This window comes from Lithobates pipiens, unplaced genomic scaffold, assembly GCF_037356315.1.
Source record: "Lithobates pipiens isolate NorthernLeopardFrog02 unplaced genomic scaffold, aLitPip1_a1.2 Scaffold_28, whole genome shotgun sequence".
Taxonomy (NCBI): Eukaryota; Metazoa; Chordata; class Amphibia; order Anura; family Ranidae; genus Lithobates; species Lithobates pipiens.
Genome location: NW_027507789.1, coordinates 19,478,723 through 19,501,752, shown reverse-complemented (window position 1 = coordinate 19,501,752; position 23,030 = coordinate 19,478,723). Strand labels below are relative to the sequence as shown.

Genomic DNA, 23,030 nt, shown 5'->3' with positions numbered 1-23,030 from the left:
CTCTTCCGGGTATCGCGGCTCCGGCGCTGTGAGTGGCCGGAGCCGCGATATCGTCACTCCCGCGCATGCGCGCGGGAGATTTAAATCCGGCCGGACGAGCGCTGCCGGATTTTCGCGGAGAGAACCCCCTTGTGCGCATGCGCCGCTGCAGTCAGCGGCGCATACCGAGGGGAATATCTCCTAAACCGTACAGGTTTAGGAGATATTTTTTTTACCTACAGGTAAGCCTTATTATAGGCTTTCCTGTAGGTAAAAGTTAAAAAAGTGGGTTTACTTCCACTTTAAGGACCGCCTCACACCGATATACGTCAGCAGAATGGCACGGCTGGGCACAAGCACGTACCTGTACGTTGCTCTTTAAGTGCCCAGCCGTGGGTCGGGAGCGTGACCGTGGCCGCGGGACCAGCGGACCTGATCGCCGCTGGTGTCCCGCGATCGGGTCACAGAGCTGAAGAACGAGGAGAGGTCTGTGTAAACAAATCTCTCCCTGTGCTTCCCTGTGTGGCTGTCACCGATCGTCTCTTCCCTTTTATAGGGAAGGACGATCAGTGACGTCACAAGCCAGGCCACGCCCTCTACAAGAAAAAAACACAACACCTACACTGCCGCCTAGTGGTTAACTCCTTCACTGCCAGTGTCATTTACACAGGAATCAGTGCATTTAAATAGCACTGATTGCTGTATAAATGACAATGGTCTTAAAAATGTGTCAAAAATGTCCGATGTGTCCGCCATAATGTCGCAGCCACGCCCCCCACCCAGGCCACACCCCATTTTCGGCCGTTTTTCTCTTTCGGCAAATTGCCGAAAAGGGCATTTTCGGCCGATATGTTTCAAAGACCGAAATTTCGGTGCATCCCTACTACAGGCAAAACAATGTTATTTCGTTTTGGATAGAGTGAAGAGGGATTAGAACGCTGGATCATCACTGAAAGTAAAATAAAATACCAAAATTTCAGGTTGTCCCCAGACACTAGTTGTGGTGGCCTGGGATTTACTCTCACTCCCCGTTTGTCTATGGGACAGGAAGTGAAGGAAAATCACTGCAAAGGGACACAAATGGTGAAAAAAAAATCTGACGGGTTATGACCCTCCCTTACCCTTGCCTATAATTCTACTTTAAAATGTTACTAAACCCACAACAGTAAAAATCTGTTTCTTTTTGCAGTAAAGGATGCTTGTTATACTCACTGTGGAAACTAAGGGGTTAATCCTGTGCACTGTGTAAAAAGGCCCGTCTCCTCTGATCCTCCCCTTTGTCCACTGTCCCTAATCTATCTGCTGATAGAACAGAGCCTTGGGGACACTCTGCACATGCTCAGTTTGGTGTATATTGCTAGAGAGTATTTTTCTGCTTGGGAGGGTGCATGTGATCGGCACAGGGCCAATCAGCAATGTCCAGACAGAGGGTCAGGGGTTATGCAGCCTCATAGGACAATCAGAGGAGAATGAAAACTCCTCCTACAAGCGTTAACCGGACACTGATAGAAGAAGTCACAAGACTGCTATATACTGCTGATAAGAAAAGGTATTTAGCAGTTTATATTTACTAAAATAACTGCACTTCCATGTTCTCTGGGAGACCAGATATATTGAATGCAGGGTCCCGAGTATAGTGACACTTAAAGTCGCAGTGACTTTGAAAAGGTGCCTGCTCTACTTTGGTATCATTTTGATGAGACTTTGACCCATAGAATGTAAAGTTAAAGCAAAATTTCTCCAAGGTTGCACTGAAAAGCGTGCAACTTTGGAGACACGCTAATGTGAATAGAGCCTAAAACTATCTTTTTTTTCTATTTTGGGTGGAGCCCAGCTGTATTTTTATTTCTGTCTGAATTCAAGTGTGGACACCCCCCCCCCCCTCCACACACACACTTTCCTCCAAATAATTTATGCAGTCCTATTAAAGTGATTGTAAAGCTTGGCTTTATTAAAATATCAAACATCCTGGTCTTCTGGGGTCCCCCGCTGGCGCTCTGGGCTTCACCCCCCTGCCAAGTGCCCCCATAGCAAGCCACTATAGGGGGCACTTGTGCGTGCTCACTCCCAAGCCCTGCTTTATTCATAAAGACACACAGAACTTGCTCCCGCTCTCATCCCTGGCTCTGACAACAGTGGGAGCAAATGGCTCCTGCGGCTGTATCTGAGCCAATGAGGAGCAAGAGTGCCTTGACTCTTGTACACATCGCTGGATCAAGATCGGGCTTAGGTATGTACTTAAGGGGGCTGTGGGGGAGAAGCGGCATTCAGAAGGGTTTTTGCCTTACTGCACAGAATGCAGTAAGGTAAAAAGCCTTTACAACCACTTTAACCCCTGAAGGTTTATCCCCCTTAATGACCAGGCCATGTTTGCGATAGGACACTGCGTCGCTTTAACTGATAATTGCACAATCGTGCGATGCTGTACCAAAAATTGATGTCCACAAATAGAGCTTTCTTTTGGTGGCACTTGATCATCTCTGCGGTTTTTATTTTTTGCGCTATAAACAAAAAAGTCTGACAATTTTGGAAAAAAAAAAAAAATAATCAATATTTTTTTCTGCTATAAAATATATCCATTCATTTAAACAAAAATAAAAAATCTTCATCAATTTAGAAAAATATGTATTCTGCTACATATTTTTGGTAAAAAAAATCCCGATAAGCGTATATATTGATTGGTTTGTGCAAAAGTTATAGCGTCTACAAACTATGGGATAGATTTATGGATTTTTAAAATTTATTTAAAGCGGTAGTAAACCCGCAAATTTATTTTTTATTTTTTTAAACCTGCAAAGCAAAAGGCATAATGAGCTAGTATGCACCGCATACTAGCTCATTATGAAATACTTACCTTAGAACGAGGCCCCGACATCTGGCCCGATCCACACCGAGGGAGCTGACATGCTCCCTCAGCGTTTCTTCCGGGTATCGCGGCTCCGGCGCTGTGAGTGGCCGGAGCCGCGATATCGTCACTCCCGCGCATGCGCGCGGGAGATTTCATTCCGGCCGGCCGGCCACCGGATTTTCAGGCCGAGAGTCCCCTTGTGCGCATGCGCCACTGCAGTCAGCGGCGCATACCGAGGGGAATATCTCCTAAACCGTACAGGTTTAGGAGATATTTTTTTTACCTACAGGTAAGCCTTATTATAGGCTTTCCTGTAGGTAAAAGTTAAAAATGTGAGTATACAACCACTTTAACTAATAATGGTGACGATCAACGGTTACTGTGACATTGCAGCAGACAAATCTGACACCAAGTGACACTTTTAGGTGACCAGTAACACCAATACAGTGATCAGTGTCAAAAAATAAAATAACGCATGGTCACTGTACAGTGTACACATGGCACAGGCAGGGAAGGGGTTAACATCAGGAGCGCTCAAAGGGTTAAATGTGTCCCTAGGGGGTGCCTTCTAATTGTGGGGGACGCTTTGACTACGGGAAAACAGACCAGTGTTTATGCTTAGAAGAAACACAAGATCTCCATTTTCCCCTCTGGCAGAACAGCGATCTGCCTTGCTTACATAGGCAGACCGCCGCTCCGCCTCTCCTGTGAACGATCGGTGGGTCCTGGTGGACGTCACAGTGGGAGCGGGTCGCTGGTGGCAAGCAAGTGCCCCCCAGACACCATGCACAAAATCACATACGCGATTTCGCGCAGGAGGGCCACCCTGCCGCAGTACATCTGCGTGGGGCAGTACAGAAGTGGTTAAAAAGGAAGTAAACTTCCATCACTAAATATTACCTATAGGTAGCGTAACCATCTCCTAAACATGCACCGTTTAAAAGACGTTTACTGTACACGCAGCCAGTGACATCACTGGCGCATGCTCTCTGAAGGCCCACTCGTGCCGTTCCTTCAGAGCCCTGTGCCTTGGAGCGGCGGCCCCCGCTCGCAAGCGTGGGCGTGACGTTGTTGCGGCTCCGGCCAGTCAGAGCTGGCGTCCACGAACCTGGAAGCAAGTTGGTTGATGGAAGCGGTCTTCAGCGATGAAATTGCATCGCTGTAATGCTTCACTTTAAGTAAGTTTCACATAATGCGCTAGTATGCGATGCATATTAGCACATTATGCCTTTACCTTGCAGGTAAAAAATAAAATAAAAAAAAACAGCGGTTTACAACCGCTTTAAATCCCAACTTCAACTGAAGCCATATAAACAAGGCGCTCATTCATGGACTACTGGTGACAGTACTCGTCTGAATTGCATCCCAACAGACATGAAGGGGGCTGCCTTGAAGCCACATAAACAAGGTGCTCATTCATGCACTAGTAGTATCAGCGCCCATCGGAATGAGGCCTCAATCGAGCATCAGCATTTATAAAACACTGATTAGGTGGTCTGTTGTTGACAGCAGCGTGTAATAGCTGCTATATATCCACACAACTCCTCTCGGCTGCCGTTTTGACAGCCAGGAATTGCTGCCAAATGCAGACAGAGGGAGTGGAAGCGGGAGAGAAGAACCGGGCACCCTGTGTACTTCAAATAGTTATTTTGGCTGCATGTAGCATGCCCAATGTTCACAAATGGTTAATGATAGATTTACTTTACTGCACTAGAAAGGTTAGTAAAGCAGCATTAGCTAATCAAGGGGGTCTCCACATAAAATTGTCCTGGGAAGAAAAGAGAGATACCATTTTTTTTTCTACTTTTTACTTGAAACCCCTGTACCTCACTTCAATCACAGATTCTAAAATAAGAGTAAAATGCCAACGCCAAAACATGCCTGCTGACCCCCTTGTTTAAGCAGTTCAGAAGCCCACCCTAAGACAGTGTACAACCCCCACAACTTACCTCAAGGGCAAAAAGAGCCACGTGTGGGTTTTTGTCATTCACCTTCTTCTTGATAGAAGCAACTGCGTATTTAGCTCTAGAAACAGAAAATATCAAATCATGAATCTTAAAAGCTAAATAAATAAATTTGCTAATATCTGCATTTTTTTTTTTTTGACATGTCAGTGTTATATCTTTCACTTGAATGTTATAAGTTGCACTTATAACAGCTGGATAAAAAACAAAAACCATGTCGGTCTTCTTTTTAGGCTGCAAATGCGATTTAAAAAGGGAGGTGTTTTTTGTATATTCACTGTACATTAATACACAATGGGTGAGACTACCATAACTGCAATGAAACAGAAGAACATCATCTGTGTTTATGAATTTATTGTTTACTTTAAAATGTACCCACCTCCATTTTCTAAAGTGCATATTCTATAGGAGCAGGGGTCTCAAACTGGGGGGCCCTCCAGCTGTTGTGAAACTACAAGTCCCATGAGGCATTGCAAGGCTGACAATCACAAGCATGACTCCCACCGGCAGAGGCATGACGGGGCTTGTAGTTTCACAACAGCTGGAGGGCCACCAGTTTGAGACCCCTGCTCCAAAGAGCAATACCTTGGATTACAAGCATAATTAGTTTCAGAAGAATGCTTGTAATCCAAAGCACTCCTAAATCAAAGCAAGTTTCTCCATAGGAAATAATGGAAACTCAAATATTCTGTTCCACATCCACTGCTCGTCTATGCAGTACCGCATGTGGCCAGAGGTGTGGGGGGGTGCCAGAGACACTCGGGAACGGGAGTGTTTCTGAGTGTCTCCTAATGTCTCAGAGCGTCACTGGTGCCCCCGCACCTCTGGCCAAATGCGGTACTGCACACCCCAGTGGCTTGAATCCTGCTCATCTTGCGAGACAACTCTCACAAAGCCATGTTTTGGTTGCTGCTCTTCCTGATCTGTCTCTATTATCGTTTTAGAGTTAAACTATTTTTGACCGTACTTATCCCTGCTCTCTACTCCTGATGAAGGTGTTAAACTGGAAACACGTCAGGTACCAGGGATCACCATCCACTGGAGAGTACTAGTGTCATTTTATATGTACTGTTGCACCATGTTATGTTTGTTTTATCATACAACATTAGACATTAGATGTCTTTTTATGTTTGATTATCTGTTTGAGCTACTTGTTCCATGTAAGGCCTCATGCACACGGACATTTTTACAGCAGCTTTTTTGCTGCTTAAAGAGGAAGTAAACCCTGATGGAGTTTACTTCTTCTTTGATTCCCTGCAAAGGTAAAGCATAATGGACTACTATGCATCGCATAGTAGTCCATTATGTGTCACTTACCTGACACAGGAGCCAGCGATGTCACCACTGTCCCCTGTAGTCCGGAGCATCCATCTTCTTGGTGGGTCTCGCTGCTCCGGTGAGTCTCGCTAAACCGTGTAGGTTTAGGTGATATTTCTTGGACCTACAGGTAAGCCTTAATCTAGGCTTACCTGTAGGTAAAAGTTGGTTGTAAGGGTTTACAACCACTTTAAGGCAACTCCATGTTATTCAATGGGCTTTAATGGGCTCATACACACCATGACGTTTTTGAGCTGTAACAGGCATGGTTGTTTTTAAAAAAAAAAAAAAAAAACTAAGGACCAGCACCTTCAAAAGCTCCAGCGCTAGAGCTGTTTTGACGCCAAAAAAAGCTCAAACATACGCATTAACCCTATAACGACGTTTTTTAGCGTCAGCGTTTTTAAGCTGTAAAAATGTTTATGTGGGTAATTTGAGAGTGGAAAATAGCAGAGGGATGTTTTTTTTTTTTTTTTAAACGCGCCTTAGTGTTAACGCTAATAAAATCGCGTTTTTAACGCTGCTTTTTCCCCCAGGTGTTGTTACTAGCTTTACAGCCCGTTTTTTAAAACGTCCGTGTGCATGAGGCCTAACAAAAAAATGATATTTTTTTACGAATATCAATGTCTGTGGCCTTTTAAGTCTCATACAAGGGGGAATAATTATTTTGCTGTATACATCTTAGGGATGTGACCAGTACATTGATTCTTTGAGATAGTGGAAACCTCTTTTCTCTTTAACGCTCACAAAGCGAGTCAGGATTTAATAAAGAAAAAAAACAGCTCGTATTGTGTAACGCTTGTAAAACGCGTTACTCGCAATCCGAGGTTCCACTGTATATCCCTCATTAGGAATGAGCACAGGAGTGTCCTGACACGATTAAGAACCCACCTGCGTTATCCTACCAGGAACCTGTCTTTGTGGACAGTCAAACAGAGGAGGTATTTCCTACCCTGCAGCCACACCTTTACAAGGGGCGTGGTGCATATGTGCCTCTTCAAGGGCAGCGAATGCCTCGGTCACTTATGATTGGCTGTCCACAGTGACGGATAGCTCACTAAAACACACCTGACCTCATCCCTATATGAATAATCCACTGACAGCACTGTGGTATTATGAATTCTCTTACCCTCATAGGAAATGTACAGAAATGGTGGATGAGAGGAACTGGCTCACACATCGGCTTTCTAATAAATCCCAATGGTGGTCAGTAGGGTAGAGGTCAGGACTCTGAAGGGCACTTGAGTTCCTCCACCACAAACTCATCATCCCATTTCTTTACAGAGCTGGCTTTGTCATTGCTGGAACAGAAAACTGCCAACACCTGAACTCCATCATATGGAGGGGTGTCCACATTCTTTTGGCCATACAGAAAAGACAAACTATATGTTCAGCCCACATAAGGACCACAGCTGCCATTAATCAACTTACTAGGTATGTGGGGTGAGCTCTCCCCTATTGGACAAAAAAAAATAAAAAAAAAAAAGCCTAATCCACTGTATCTGAAAAAACACAAAAGGATTCTGGAAATAGTTCCACTTCAAAACATCTACCTTATCGATCAAAGGTTCAAAGATACTTACTGCGTGTCCCCTTGACGAATCATATCACAGATTTGCAGGATGGACTCCCAGTCTGTCTCCAGCAGGAGCTGGCTGGTGGCTTTATCTATATTAAAAAAAAAAAAAAAAAAAAAAATGCATTAACCCCTTTACCCCCAGATTTACTCCCCTTCATGACCAGGCCTTTTTGCGTTACTTTAACTGAAAATTGTGCGGTCATGCAACCCTGTACATAGATGTCATTTTTTTCATAACAAATAGAGCTTTCTTTTGGTGGTATTTGATCACCGCTGCGGTTTTAATTTTTTGTGCTATAAAACAAAAAAATACAAAAACAATTTTTTACTTTCTGCTAGAGAATCCAATAAAACATTTCGGAAAATCAAATGTCTTCATAAGTTTAGGCCAACGTGTATTCTGCTACTTATTTTTGGTAAAAAAAAAAAAAAAAAAAAATGTGCATGCAAAAAAAACGCACCCGGAACTGATCTGGAGTGCATCGTTATGGTGTGAACCAGCCCGTAATATTGGGGTTGTCCCGATACTGAGCAATGCATTCACGTGAATACTTGTACTCGCACAAATGCTCTCGAGGCCTAGTCCGATACCTGTGAGAGGCGGGCGGAGTCAGAGGCTGCGCGCAACCCGGAAGTCAGCGGGCGGAGAGAGAGCGAGTCCTCAGCAGTGGAACTAGATAAGCTGGCAGGGGGTGCAGGGCGCAGGAGCATTTTCAATCAGGATGGGTGACCGGAGCCGTCACATTCGGTCGCAGTCAGCGGGTGAACATATCGATATAGATATAGTTTGGGCTGGGTGTAACAAGATGTCCGCTGCTGCTTACTGTGGCCAAGTGTAGGGTGTACCAAGATGGGCGTCGCAGCATAGCATTGCAAAATAAATCCTTTCCTTTCATGTCATTTATTGCTGCATTTCAGTGCTGCCTATCAGTGCCAGCCATCTGTCAAAGCCACCAGTCGGTGCCCATCACAAAAAAAGAAAAAAAGTATTGGTAATCAGTATCGGCGAGTACTTGAAATTATTATCTGTACTTGTGCACGGTCTTAAAAACATGATATCGGGACAACCCTACTTGACCGCTTCACCCCCCGGAAGATTTTACCCCCTTCCTGACCAGAGCACTTTTTTGCGATTCGGCACTGCGTCGCTTTAACTGACAACCGTGCGACGTTTTCCCCCACAAATAGAGCTTTCTCTTGGTGGTATTTGATCGCCTCTGCGGTTTTTATTTTTAGCGCTATAAACAAAAAAAGAGCGACAATTTTGAAAAAAAAAGCTATATTTTTTACTTTTTGCTATAATAAATATCCCCAAAAATATATAAAAAAAACAATTGTTTTCCTCAGTTTAGGCCGATACGTATTCTTCTACATATTTTTGGTAAAAAAACAAAATTGCAATAAGAGTATATTGATTGGTTTGCACAAAAGTTATAGTGTTTACAAAATAGAGGATAGTTTTATGGCATTTTTATAATTTTTTTTATTTTTTACTAGTAATGGCGGCGATCAGCGATTTTTTATCGGGACTGCGACATTATGGCGGACACATCGGACACTTGACACATTTTTGGGACCATTGACATTTATACAGCGATCAGTGCTATAAAAATGCAGTGATTACTGTGTAAATGACACTGGCAGGGAAGGGTTAAACACTAGGGGGCGATCAAGGGGTTAATGTGTTCCCTAGTGTGTGTTCTAACTGAAGGAGGGAGGGGACTGTGTAGGGGAGATGACAGATCGCTGTTCATACTCTGTATAAACAGACGATCCTTCTCTTCTCCCCTCAGAGAAACAGAAACTGTGTGTATACACACACAGATCCCAGATCTCGGTGTGCCACGAGCGACCGCCGGGCACACTCATCGGCTCCGTCGCTGCCCCTAGTGGCCACAGGGCGAAGCGAAGTCACATAACGTTGTTTCGCCCAGCCGTGCCATTCTGCCGCAAGTACAATTGCGACAGCTGGTCGGGCAAGTGGTTAATATACTTGTCTCAATCCAGAGCACTAATTGTCATTTCTGCCTGCTCTGCTACCAGCATGAGTCACTCCTGACAAGATTTCCTGACACCAAGAGAAAAATGGTGACAGGGGTAGGGAGCTCCAGCACACAGCCTGTGGTTGACAGCCTCAGCTCTGTTCCTGTGTGAAGTGGGGGGGTGTCTCTCTCCTCCAATCAGCTCTCAGAAGTTTTTTTAGGACCACAGAGCACCCCCCATGTTAGGGAAGGGGGAGGCGTTTTGTAGTCCTGACACACTTCCTGCCCTAAAGTACAAAACGCCACTCCCCCCCCACAGATGCAGTTGTGGGAGTCAGCAGTCCCCCTAGGACAGGAACTGTGTTACTGGCAGGATCACCGGGTGAAATAAACAGGAAAGAATGTAGAAAGAAGAAAAATTAAGACGTGGCGCTTCTTCTTCTTGGGTCACCCTGACATAGGAATACCTGCAAGGCTCCGACCACTCTGCTAGGAGAGAATTCTGCTCCACTGGTCACGTGATCTCCACTGGGAAGGCCGGGGTCAGAGGTCACTCCTCGCCTTCAGAGGTCACATGACCAGCACTGGAGGGAGCACACAGCAGCATTTCCCCCAGAGAAGATGTTTCTTAACCTTGTCTGTCCACACTGATCAGGCTGGTATAATAGAAGTACAATCAGGGGTCCTTGTGGCCCTATACATGGATTTATAACAGGTCTCCTGTGATGACAGCTGTCACTATAATGTAGAGGGTGGTGGGGGAGGGGAGCCCTCAGTCTTCCCATTACCAGTCTATGATAATAGAGGGCTGGTCATCACGTGATTCAGGACAGACGCCCCTCCCCCCATCCTGTGCTGACCAATGTCACCCCTCCACAGCTTTCCTCACCCAGCAGCCTCTCGAACGTTCCGCCGCCTTTTCCCATCTCGACACCGGAGACCGAGCAACACACAGACAGCAAAGATTACCGAGCGAGACTCTTCCGCTTCCGTCACTCCCAACCGGAAGCAGCGGGGCGGGGTCCGGCCAAGGAAGTGACGTCCGGCGTGAGGGGCCAAAAGGGGCGGTGGGACGAGCGGCAAGGGCGGGGCTGGTGGTATTTGGGGCGGGGGCGTGGAGTCAGGCCAGAGCGGTGTGGGAGGGGCGTGGTATCCAGGGAGACGGCGGAGTGGAGGCTGTAGAAGGGAAGGATGTGTTTGGTTCTCGGGCCCTCCGGTGTGGGGAAGACTCTGATCATGAAGAGGCTCCACAATATCCTTTACTTTGCGAATAACGCCCTCTACTGGACACCCAGAGCCCGTACGGGGAGGGGGCTCAGCGCGGGCTCTCAACTTCTCTCTATACTTCATATACAGGAGAGGAGAGGACACATAGAACAATGGGGGCCGATTCATTATCCCCGTTTATGTATTCTTATCCTGTATATGTGCGGGCTGACACCCCGAGAGCTCAGAAATGTCCCTCCCCCTTATGCCCTTGCCCCGCCTTGTTTGCTCCTGCACCTCCTCCTCTGGCCCTCCCCCTTCTGCCCCTGCACCTCCTCTTCTCTGCCCCCCTTCTGCCCCTGCACCTCCTTCTCTGACCCCCCCTTCTTCCCCTGCACCTCCTTCTCTGCCCCCCCTTCTGTCCCTGCACCTCTTTCTCTTCTATGCCCCTCCCCCTTGCACCTCCTTCTCTGCCCCTGCACCTTCTCTTTTCTACCCCTGCACTTCCTTCTCTGGCCCTCCCTTTTATTCCCCTGCACCTCCTCTGCCCCTCCCCCTTCTGTCCCTGCACCTCCTTCTCTTCTATGCTTCTGCCCCTGCACCTTCTCTGTCCCTCCCCCTTCTGCCACTGCACCTCCTTCTCTGCCCCTCCCCCTTCTGTCCCTGCACCTCCTTCTCTTCTATGCTTCTGCCCCTGCACCTCCTTCTCTGCCCCTTCTGCCCCTGCACCTTCTCTGTCCCTCCCCCTTCTGCCCCTGCACCTCCTTCTCTGCCCCTCCCCCTTCTGCCCCTGCACCTCTTTCTCTGCCCCTGCACCTCCTCTTCTCTGCCCCCCTTCTGTCCCTGCACCTCCTTCTCTTCTCTGCCCCACCTTCTGTCCCTGCTCCTCCCCCTTCTTCCCCTGCACCTCCTTCTCTGCCCCTCCCCCTTCTGCCCCTCCCCCTTCTGCCCCTGCACCTCCTTCTCTGGCCTTCTGCCCCTGCACCTCCTCTTCTCTGCCCCCCTTCTGTCCCTGCACCTCCTCTTCTCTGCCCCCCTTCTGTCCCTGCACCTCCTCTTCTCTGCCCCCCCTTCTGCCCCTGCACCTCCTTCTCTTCTGAACGTTCCTAACGGGGGCCACAAACAACAATAAAAACAGACCTGGGGTCTAATTCCTCTCCATTCTATCAAGAACATTTGCGTTTGGTTGTACTTTATAAATATGTTATCTTAAAAGCCATCCGATTTCCTCCAGCAATGTGGCTCCTTGTTAATCGTCTTTTATTTTTCCCCTCGGCTGACACAAGCAATTGAGCCTTACAATGCAGGCACGGCCCGCTGCAAGAGATCCTTTTGTATTTGCCGGAGTTGGACTTTATAAATGCTGCATGCTGCGTTTGTACCGAGATAACAGCTGGAGGCACAAAGCCAACGCATGCACCCGCCGACTCATTTCATTCCAGCCCTTAGTAAATGACCTTGTTTATGTGCAGAGGTGGAACAGCAGTTGTGATAACAGAAAGCTTCTTTACTGTATTTGGGGATGTGTTAAAGTAGATGTGAACTTTAACCACTTCAATACCAGGCCCTTTCACCCCCTTCCGGCCCAGGCCGATTTTCAGCACTCTCACACTTTGAATGACAATTGTGTCATGCAACACTGAACTCTTATTACATTTTTATCTTTTTGAGACAGATAATTCTTAGTTTCTGTTTTATAATTATTCAAATAAAATATTTTTTTTCTTCACCAATGTGCACTGATGAGGCTTCACTGATGTGCACCGACAAGGCTGCTCTGATGGGCACTGATAGGCTTCCCTGATGTGCATTGAGGAGGATTCCCTGATGTGCATTGAGGAGGCTGCACTGATAGGCTGCCCTGATGTGCATTAAGGAGGCTGCATTTATAGGCTGCCCTGATGTGCATTGATGAGGCTGCACTGATAGGCTGCCCTGATAGGCTGCTCTGATGTGCACCGACGAGGCTGATCTAATCAGTCTTGATGAGGCTGCACTGATGTGCACTTATAGGCTGTGCTGATGAGGCTGCCCTGATTTGCACCAACAAGGCTGCTCTGATGGGCACTGATAGGCTTCCCTGATGTGCATTGAGGAGGATTCCCTGATGTGCATTGAGGAGGCTGCACTGATAGGCTGCCTTGATGTGTGCTGAGGAGGCTGCCCTGATGTGCACCAATGAGGCTGCTCTAATAGGCATTGATGAGGCTACACTGATGTGCATTGATGGGCCCCGATAGGCTGCCCTGATGTGCACCAACGAGGCAGCTCTAATGGGCATTGATGAGGCTGTACTGATGTGCACCGAGGAGGCCACCCCGATGTTCACCAATGAGGCTGCTCGAATGGGTATTGATGAGGCTGCACTAATGTGCATTGAGGAGGCTGCCCTGATGTGCACCAATGAGGCTGCCGTGATGTGCACTGATGAGGCCTCACTGATGTGTGCTGATGAGGATGCACTGATTATCAGTGTAAACAATGTACTGTAAGCCTTGCCGGGTATCGGCTCTCCTTTCCTCACACAGACACAGGGTGTGAGGAAAAGGCTCGATAACCGGCCATTGTGTTTACATGTGACCAGCTGTGATTGGACACAGCTGATCACATGGTGAAGTGTCGCTGTTATGTGCCCTTTACCGCTTTCTGTAATTAGCTGTGTCCAAAGGACACAGCCGTCACAAAGTGTGCCCAATGTGTGCCCCGGGGGCGTGCGGGAGGCACAGTTCGGGGAGGATGTCAATGGATGCCCCTCCCAGAACTGGGGAGCCGCCCTGTAGCCATCTTTCAGCTATAGCGCAGTCAAGTGCTTAAAGCAGAACTAAACAAATCGATTCAGCAGTCTCAAAACATAATTGCATTCCTGGCACGTGCATTTAACACGTAAACAAGGAAATTCCGGTTATCAGCTTTCCTCTCCTCACGCTGATAGCATCAGAGGAGAGCCGATCAGCGGCATTTCCTCACGGGATATATGCACAGATAATTTGTGCCCTGATTCTCAGTGCAGCCCCAACGGTGCCCATTGGTGATGCCAGTCAGTGTGTACCAGTGATGCCAATCAGCACCCATCAGTGATACCAATCAGTGCCCATCAGCGATGTCTTTCAGTGCCGCCTATCCGTGCTGCATATCGGTGCCTCCTCATCTGTGCCCTTCAGGGCAGCCTCATCAGCGGACATCAGTAAAGGAAAAAAATTACTTATTTACAAAATTTTCAGCTTTTTTTTAGCAAAAAAAATGATAACAATTTGGTTTGGGTACAGTGTTGCATGACAGTGCAATTGTCATTCAAAGTGCGACAGCCCTGAAAGCTAAAAATTTACCTGGGCAGGAAGGGGGTAAAAGTGCCCGGTATTGAAGTTGTTAATACAATGCAGATTTAAAGAGCCCCTTCGAAATCTTCTGCCCTTGTTGTTGTTTTACCTTTTGGATAGTAAAACATGTTTTAATCTGCCAGTAAATAAATACCTTATACATCCCACTTCCTGTTTCTTGTCTGGTCATTAGCCTAGGCCAGTGATGGTGAACCTTGGCACCCCAGATGTTTTGGAACTACATTTCCCATGAGGCTCATGCACTCTGCAGTGTAGTGGAGCATCATGAGAAATGTAGTTCTAAAACATCTGAGGTGCCAAGGTTCCCCATCACTGGCCCTAGGCTTATGGCATCATGCACAGCTCTCTCACTCTTGTGAGAATTTGCAAGGAAGGGATGTGGGATGAGACATAAGAGGGCCAATGAGAGCTGCAGAGTTGGAGGTGTGCCTCTGTGTGTATCCAGGAAGTGAACAGGCAGCAGCTTCAGCTGCCCACAGTTAAAATGGCTGCAGCCAGACTCAGTGGAGGGAGATTTCTGCAGCAAGTACAGAATCACAGTATATATAAAATAATATGCAAAGTGGGTGGAGGGAAGCTTCAGAATGGCAAAGATGTTTTTATTACAAATTCTGTGAGCAGACTGCAGTTCCTCTTTAACGACTGAGAACTTTTGAAATTAAATTGACACGATGAATCTCATATGAGATTTTAGTGATTGGGTTTAGTTCTAATTTAAGCAATTATTTGGCTAGCTTGTTTTTCATGTGTGTGTTCCTTAAATCATCTGCACAGTTGTGCTCTAAAGATCCAGCTGGTCTAGGCGATCCACCACCCACCCAGCCCACTGTAAGTCATTGTATAAAATCTGCTGCCTTTGCCAGGGCAAGTTGTGTAGCGTAAAAGCACCAAGGAGTTAGACCTCATTCACACGGTGGGTACCTCAGCATACCCCCGTATGAGGGCCGAGTTTGCCTACATGGGATGCCATGTTTACCTACAGGTGTTCCATGCATCCCTGTGCAGGCAGTCCTGTTCTTTAGACACGTGCAATTCGTTTCATTCCAAATTCGTTTTTTCAACAAATTTTGACTAATTCATTAATTCCGAAATTTGAAATTTTCGGAAATTCAATATTTCAGAAATTGGAAAATTCAAAATGAGAAATTTCAGAAATTTGAAAATTCGAAAATGTGGAAATTTGAAAATCCAAAAATTGAAAGTGAAATCTCTGCAATGGGACAGGGATGGTTAAAAAAAAACTGACAGGGGCTATAACCCTCGCTTATTCTACCCAAAACGGAAAAAATAAGTGTTGCCTATAGTTCTACTTTAACCACTTCCGGACCGCCCACCGTCATTTTACGTCAGTACTTTGAAGGAGGATATCGCTGCCATAACCCCGGTATCCTCTTTTTCAGCGGGTGGTCCGGTTTAAGACAAAATTGGTCTCTCCAGTGGATTCACCGCAAGATCACTTTTATCGGAGGTGGGAGAGGGCCCCACCCTCTCCCCACCCCCTCCCCCGTGGCTTACCGGAGCTGTCGGCAGCAATCACGTTTGTCCTCTTGCTGGGTATGGAGACGAGTGAGGGGAAGATGGCCCCCACCCGTCTCCATATCAATGCAGGGCGGAAGTGACGTCAAAACGTCACTTCCGCCCATAGCTCTTAAAGGGACATTTTTTTTTTTCATTTTTTTAAAATTACACAATATTTTTTTTTTATTGCATTTTAATGTAAACATGAGATGTGAGGTCTTTTTGACCCCCAGATCTCATATTTAGGAGGACCTGTCATGCTTTTTTCTATTACAGGGGATGTTTACATTCCTTGTAATAGAAATAAAAGTGACACAATTTTTTTTTCTAAAACAGTGTAAAAAGGTAAAATAAATATGAAAAAAAAAAATAGTTTTTTTAAACGCGCCCCATCCCAACAAGCTCGCATGCAGAAATGAACGCATACTTGGCACACGCCCGCATATGAAAACGGTGTTCAAAACACACATGTGAGGTATCGCCGCGATCGGCAGAGCGAGAGCAATAATTCTCGCCCTAGGCCTCCTCTGTAACTCAAAACATGCAACCTGTAGAATGTTTTAAACGTCGCCTATGGAGATTTTTAAGGGTAAAAGTTTGTTGCCATTTCACGAACAGGCGCAATTTTGAAGCGTAACACGTTGGGTATCAATTTACTCGGCATCACATTACCTTTCACATTATAAAAAAAAAAAAAATTGGGCTAACTTTACTGTTGTCTTATTTTTTAATTCAAAAAGGTGTATTTTATCCCAAAAAAGTGCGCTTGTAAGACCTCTGCGCAAATACTGTGTGACCGAAAATGTATTGCAACGACCGCCATTTTATTCTCTAGGGAGCAGTGCAGCCGCTTTATGGGGCCCGCTAGACTAATTTGCCTCTCAGCCCTGTCCACCCCAGTGTAGCACAAGCCAGTGGGGTCTCTTTCCGTGCTGCCCCCCCCCTGCAAAGGCCTAGGCCAGGATACAGCGTTGGACCCCCAGCATGCAGATGCTTAGAACATCTTTGCATCCTGTGCGGAAAAACACGGCCCTCACACTGGTATACCTAAACCCTAGACCCGTTTTGTGCAGACAGCGGCGGAGCGCCTCTGAGAGGCTGAGCCGGCCGCCCCTTCACTCCCCTCCACAGCCCAGCGCTCCACAGAGCGAGAAGAGGGGCAGAGCAGACCGTCACCAGCTCTCTGCTCAGGGAGCTGTCAGAACCCAGCAATTGCCGGTGTTTGATCTCTCAGTTCTCAGTGTTAGAGGCGCCGAGGGACAGATCCAGCATCGGACCCATGCTGCATCCACATAGGTAAGTATGGTTCTTAAAAAAAATATATATATATATTTATTTGACAAATTTGACAAGTCTTTTGTTTCTCTGTAGTGGGATCATGATTGTACTCTTTGTCATTGAACTTGCATTGCTGTGTGATTGTGCAGGTTGGCACGAATCTGACTGATCTGACAATACAGAGGGTGCGGATCACTGTGCGAGAAGTTGGCGGATCCATGGGACCCATTTGGCCCAGTTATTACAAGGATTGCAGGACTGTGTTGGTATGTATCTGTCCGGCTGTTGTTGCATTGTCATGTCTGAGTATAGCCGTAAGTTTATTCCAACCATGCCTGGGGTAAGTATAGGTCTATACTCAGACAAAAAGCTTTAAAAAAAAAAAAAAAAAAAAAGGGAAAAAAGAAAAGAAAAGCAGACTTGATGGACCGCCTTGCCTGCCGTCGATCTTCCATGTTGCTAGCTTCATAAAGAGGTGGGGGCTATTCCTGTTAATAAAACAAAAGAAAATATATTACAGAATGTGTGAGCATTATATGTACTCCCAGAAGACTCTGATATTTCTTACCCACTAGTACAGCCTTTCTCACCCTCTTTACCCCAGGGGAACCCCTGCTAATTTACCTGAAGTCATTGGGAAGAATGATTCCCCCCCCCCCCCCCCCCATTACAGTGGTGATCGCAATGCCAACATTAACCACTTCAGCCCCGGAAGATTTTACCCCCTTCCTGACCAGAGCACTTTTTGCGATTCGGCACTGCGTTGTTTTAACAACAGTTGCGCAGTAGTGCCACGTTGCACCCAAACAAGATTGATGTCCTTTTTTTCCCCACAAATAGAGCTTTCATTTGGTGGTATTTGATCGCCTCTGCAGTTTTTATTTTTTGTGCTATAAACAAAAACAGAGCGACAATTTTGAAAAAAAAAAGCAATATTTTTTTACTTATTGCTATAATAAATATCCCCCAAAAATAGATAAAAAAAACTAATTTTTTTCCTCAGTTTAGGCCGATATGTATTCTTCTACATATTTTTGGTAAAAAAAAAAAAATTTGCAATAAGCGTACATTGATTGGTTAATGCAAAAGCTATAGCATCTACAAAATAAGGGATGGTTTTGGGTCATATTTATTTTAAATTACTAATGGTGCCTATCTGCGATTTTTATTGTGACTGCGACATTATGGCGGACACATCGGACACTTTTGACACTATTTTGGGACCATTGTCATTTATACAGCAATCAGTGCTATAAAAATGCACTGATTACTGTGTAAATTACACTGGCGGGGAAGAGGTTAACCACAAGAGAGCGATCAAAGAGTTAGGTGTGTCCTAGGGAGTGATTCTAACTGTGGGGGGGGTGGGCTTACTGCAACATGACAGAGATCACTACTCCCGATGACAGGGAGCAATGATCTCTGTCATGCCACAAGGCAGAACGGGGAAATACCTTGTTTACATAGGCATCTCCCTGTTATGCGGCTCCGTGACACGATCGTCGGGACGCCGGCGGGCACGGTCGCGCTGTACGTGGCAGGCACGTACACGCCCTCTAACCCCGCCAATTAAAGTAGATGTAAAAGGGGTTGTAAAGGTAAATGTTTTTTCACCTTAATGCATTCTATGCAGAACATCTGACAGTCCCGGCGCCCCCAGCCCCCCGTTTTACTTACCTGACCCCTCGAAAGTCCCGCGCTCGTCCCCCGACGTCCTTTCGACCGTTCAGCCTGGCCGCTGATTGGCTGGAGTGGATGGATGGAAAGTCAATCACATCCACTGATGAGGGAGCTCGCATGAACGTGAGAAGCATCTGCGGGAGGAAGCAGAGGCAGCCACCGTGGGACCCCAGAAGAGCAGGTTCGGGGCCACTCTGTGCAAAACGAGCTGCACAGTGGAGGTAAGTATAACATGTTTGTTATTTTAAATAAATAAACAAAATTCCCTTTACAATCCCTTAAAGGTACGCCCATTTGCTCACCACTGCCATTGTTGCCAATGTTGCATCCTGATAAAAATTGCAGATCGCCGCCATTACTAATTTAAACAAAAATTATAATACAAATGCCATAAAACTATCCCCTATTTTGTAGACACTATAATACAGGAATTTCCAACCACTTCCGGGAATAGACTTCCTCGGGAGTCACGCCCCTTCCCCCCTGCGCTGACTTCTGAGAAATACACAGGTCCCAGAAGATAGCAGGGACCAGTTAGGACGCGCAACACTTCACTTCCTGACTCCCTCACCGAGGATGGCGGCGGCAGCCGCTGAGAGCGGAGCGATTGATCGGCTTTGGCTGCCAACATCGCTGGACCCTGGGACAGGTAAGTGTCCATTTATTAAAAGTCAGCAGCTGCAGTATTTGTAGCTGCTGGCTTTTAATATTTTTTTTTTTTTTTTTTTTTAGGTGGCCCTCCCCTTTTAGCCTCGTACACACGATTGGATTTTACGATGGGAATTGTGTGTTGACAGACTGTTGGTGGAAAATCCGACCGTTTATACACTCCATCGGAAAATTGTTGTCGAATTTTCCACGTACAAATGTTGGATGGCAGGCTTTAAAATTTTTCCACAGACAACGGTCTGTTGTCAGATTTTCCGATCGCGTGTATACAAGCCCGTCAGACACAAGTCCACGGTACAAACACGCATGCTCGGAATCAATGCTCATCAAACAGGACATTAGCAAAAGGTGCCCAAAGGGTGTTGCTCAAGAGCTGAAATTTCACGTAATACGTCACTACGTTCGTTTTGTTGGCCGACAATTGTGTGCCAACGCCCCCTCGGGACAAAAGTCTGAGGCTTTGTCTTTGGAAAATCTGATCGTGTGTACAAGGCTTTACTCTCTCCAAAATGGGTGAAGGGGGTTAGCTTTAGTTCTACTTAATAATAATAATTAAATATATATAAATTCTTTTTTCTTTTTAGTTTGTTGTAGATTCCGCCAATCCAATGCAGGTATCGGCGTCCTGTATACAGCTTCTGTCTGTGCTGTCCGCTCCCGCTCTGTCTTCTGCTGCTGTGCTCATTATTTTCAATAAAACGTAAGTCATTTCATGATTGAGCAAAACCCCAGCGTATCGCGCATGATATCAACAGACTATGGAGCCTTTTGTGTTCTCCCGGCAGGGACCGCTCCCCAGCCCCCCACAGGCAACAATCGCAATGATAAAAATCTTGATGTACTGGTTGTACCCAAGTTGACCAATGCATCGACTTGGGTGTAATCAGCCTACCATAGATGGATCAAATCTCAGCCAGTCCATGGTGAACCAGCCGAGATTCGATCCATCTGTGGCCCGCTTAAGTCATAGACCTGGAATGAGTGTGAAGCAAATGAGTCAGAAATGTGTCAGAATTCCTCCTCCCACTTTGTTGCAGGTGAGTTACTCAAAGGGTTAGGCCCCTTTCACACTTGTCCTGCGACTTGAGACTGCAAAGTCGCATGACAAGTTGCACCGCATGATTTCCAATGAGTACCATTTAGATCTGTGCGACTTCAAAGTAGTCCCTGCACTACTTTGGTCCAACTTTGATGCGAGTTGAGGTCCATAGACCTCAAGATTACATAGGCATGTCAAAATCGGTGCGAAGTTACGGCAAAAAACACACAACTTTCAGGTCGCACAACACAAGCGTGAAAGGAGCCTTAAGGTGTTTCAGCCAGGAAATTTGAATTTTTAAGGAATGGGCAGTAACCGCATTTTACTTTCATTACAGGTGAAAGATTATATTTCCCTTAGACCAGAGGTCTCCAAACTTTTCAAACAGAGGGCCAGTTTATTGTGTTTCAGATTTTAGGGGGGCATAGGGAGTAGAACATGTTTTGGCATCAGTGGGATAAATGTCTTATCTTTGGTATTGGGGGAATTATTAGTGCCCATTGTTGGTGTCAGTGGGAGGATCAGTTCACCATCATTGGTGTCAGTAGGAGGACTAGTGCCCCATCGTTGGTGTCGGTGGAATAGTGCCCCATCATTGGTGTCAGTGGGAGGAATAGTGCCCCTTCATTGTTGTCAGTGGGAGGATCAGTGCCCAATCATTGATGTCAGTGGGAGGTATAGTGCCCTATCATTGGTATCAGTGGGATGTATAGTGCCCCATTATTGGTATCAGTGGAAGAAATAGTGCTTCATTGTTAGTATCAGTGAGAGGAATAGTGTCCAGTTGTTGGTGTCAGTGGAAGGAATAGTTCCCCATCGTTGGTGTCAGTGGAAGGAATAGTGCCCCATCGTTGGCGTCAGTGGAAAGAATAGTGCCCCATCATTGGTATCAGTGGGAGGAATAGTGTCCCATTGTTGGTGTCAGTGGAAGGAATAGTGCCCCATCAATGGTGTCAGTGGGAGGAATAGTGCCCCATCATTGGTGTCAGTGGGAGGAATAGTGCTTCATTGTTGGTGTCAGTGGAAAGAATAGTGCCCCATCGTGGGTTTCAGTGGAAGGAGTAGTGCCCCATCGTTGGTGTCAGTGGAAGGAATAATGCCCCATCGTTGGTGTCAGTGGAATGAATAGTGCCCCATCATTGGTGTCAGTGGGAGGAATAGTGCCCCAAGGGCTGGACAAAGGCAAGCAGAGGGCTGCATTTGGCCCATGGGCCTCAGTTTGGAGACCACTGCCTTAGATTGTTCTCTATGCAGCTTGCACAGATGCTCACAGGCTGCTGTGATGCCACAAAACCCACACAGTAAAAATATATTTAAAACAGTTCATCAGATGACAGTACTTGCTTTGTTCTTGCAGGGACCTTCCATGCTGTATGTCTTTGGTGGAGATGAAGTCACTCTTCAGAATGGATGACATAATAAGCTGTTCTCAGCAACCAATCACAGTTATGGAAACCAGCGCCCTTGAAGGCACAGGACTGCAGGAGGTTGTGCAGTGGCTGCATTCATCTATTGGGACATAAAGGAAGAATACTGATATTTGTGCCTTTGATCTGGACACAAGATATGTACTTTTTTTTTCTTGTGGGTAAAAAATAAAAAGATTTTCTGAACCGCCAAACCCCACAAGTCCTTTTACCCACAACATGGGGGGGCTGGCAGCCCCTGGAACAGGGGGACACAGTCTTCATTTGCATGAGGCACCTTCAGATATCATTTGTAGCAAGAGACTTGAAAGAAGAACTTGCCAATCGGAATATTCACATCGAAGCCGGCCACAAATATTCATGAAGAATAAAACTTTTCCTACGGAAGAAAAGCCCCTGACGGACAGTCGGCTGCTGTTACATTCTTATAGGCTGGCATGGGAATTAAAAAACATGCAAACAAACATACCTTGTAGAGCTTGTTTATATAAGTGTTGCCCTCTGAAAAGTGATCTGCAGTGGATTGCTTTTCAGCGGGCGTTTGACAGATGGTAAGGGGGCCTCCGTCTTTCATTTATTTTTATTTTTTTCTTTAAATACATTTTTTTATCTGAGTCTGATGATATTTTCCAGATTTAACCTCTAGCAGTATATACAGTATATCTCTTATCTCTGTTATTCAGAGTGGATTAGAGATTTTGTTCCCTAACCATATAGTTGGTTATTTATATTTACCACTGCATAGAGATTTTTAAGCTTAAATTGTCTTTTTTTTATTTTTATTTTTTTAAACTTTACATATTAACTAAATTATACACACTTTTTTTTTTTTTTTTTTTTTTTTTTTTTTTTTTAAGGTTATTATCCAATTAAATTGATAAATTGAAACAATTCGGCCAGCTAATCGAATATGAAAATAATGGGCTTACTTTACTGTTTACTTATTTTTTTTATTTAAAAAAGTGTATTTTTTTCCCAAAAAAGTTGTGTTTCTAAGACCGCTGCGCAAATACAGTGTGACATAAAGTATTGCAACGATCCCCATTTTATTCTCTACCTTAGTTTGTCGCCATTTCACGATTTTAAAGCATGACATGTTGGGTGTTTACTCGGCATAACATCATCTTTTCACATTCTACAAACAAATTGGGCTACCTTTTACTTTTTTCCTATTTAATTAAAAAAAGTGTATTATTTCCAAAAAAG

The 23,030-nt window shown here is 45.7% G+C and overlaps 2 protein-coding genes across 9 annotated transcripts in view; one reads left to right on the top strand and one right to left on the bottom strand.

The window, feature by feature from the left end:
• Positions 1–10,716, bottom strand: part of HGS (hepatocyte growth factor-regulated tyrosine kinase substrate) — a 42,647-nt gene extending 31,931 nt beyond the window's left edge. For all 8 annotated transcript variants that reach the window (XM_077458833.1, XM_077458828.1, XM_077458829.1 and 5 more), the window contains exons 1-3: positions 10,559–10,716; positions 7,692–7,776; positions 4,777–4,852 (exon numbers count right to left, since the gene is read on the bottom strand). In XM_077458833.1, the coding sequence (XP_077314959.1) occupies positions 4,777–4,852; positions 7,692–7,776; positions 10,559–10,595 (198 nt within the window). In that variant the 5' untranslated portion in view covers positions 10,596–10,716. The remainder of the gene's footprint in view (positions 1–4,776; positions 4,853–7,691; positions 7,777–10,558) is intronic.
• Positions 10,717–10,795: 79 nt separating this feature from the next.
• ARL16 (ARF like GTPase 16) lies at positions 10,796–22,288 on the top strand. Its single transcript, XM_077458837.1, has 5 exons — positions 10,796–10,922; positions 14,987–15,041; positions 17,159–17,275; positions 19,943–20,058; positions 21,755–22,288. Exons 1-5 carry the CDS (start codon positions 10,861–10,863, stop codon positions 21,918–21,920), a joined length of 516 nt encoding a protein of 171 aa, XP_077314963.1. The 5' UTR covers positions 10,796–10,860; the 3' UTR covers positions 21,921–22,288.
• Positions 22,289–23,030: the final 742 nt, after the last annotated feature.

Excerpts from the sequence above, each read along its gene's own strand:
- ARL16 (XM_077458837.1), top strand. The coding sequence starts at position 10,861 with ATGTGTTTGGTTCTCGGGCCCTCCGGTGTGGGGAAGACTCTGATCATG. Across the intron at positions 17,276-19,942 it reads AGGATTGCAGGACTGTGTTG|TTTGTTGTAGATTCCGCCAA; the intron begins GTATGTATCTGT and ends TTTTCTTTTTAG. Across the intron at positions 20,059-21,754 it reads CTCATTATTTTCAATAAAAC|GGACCTTCCATGCTGTATGT; the intron begins GTAAGTCATTTC and ends TTGTTCTTGCAG.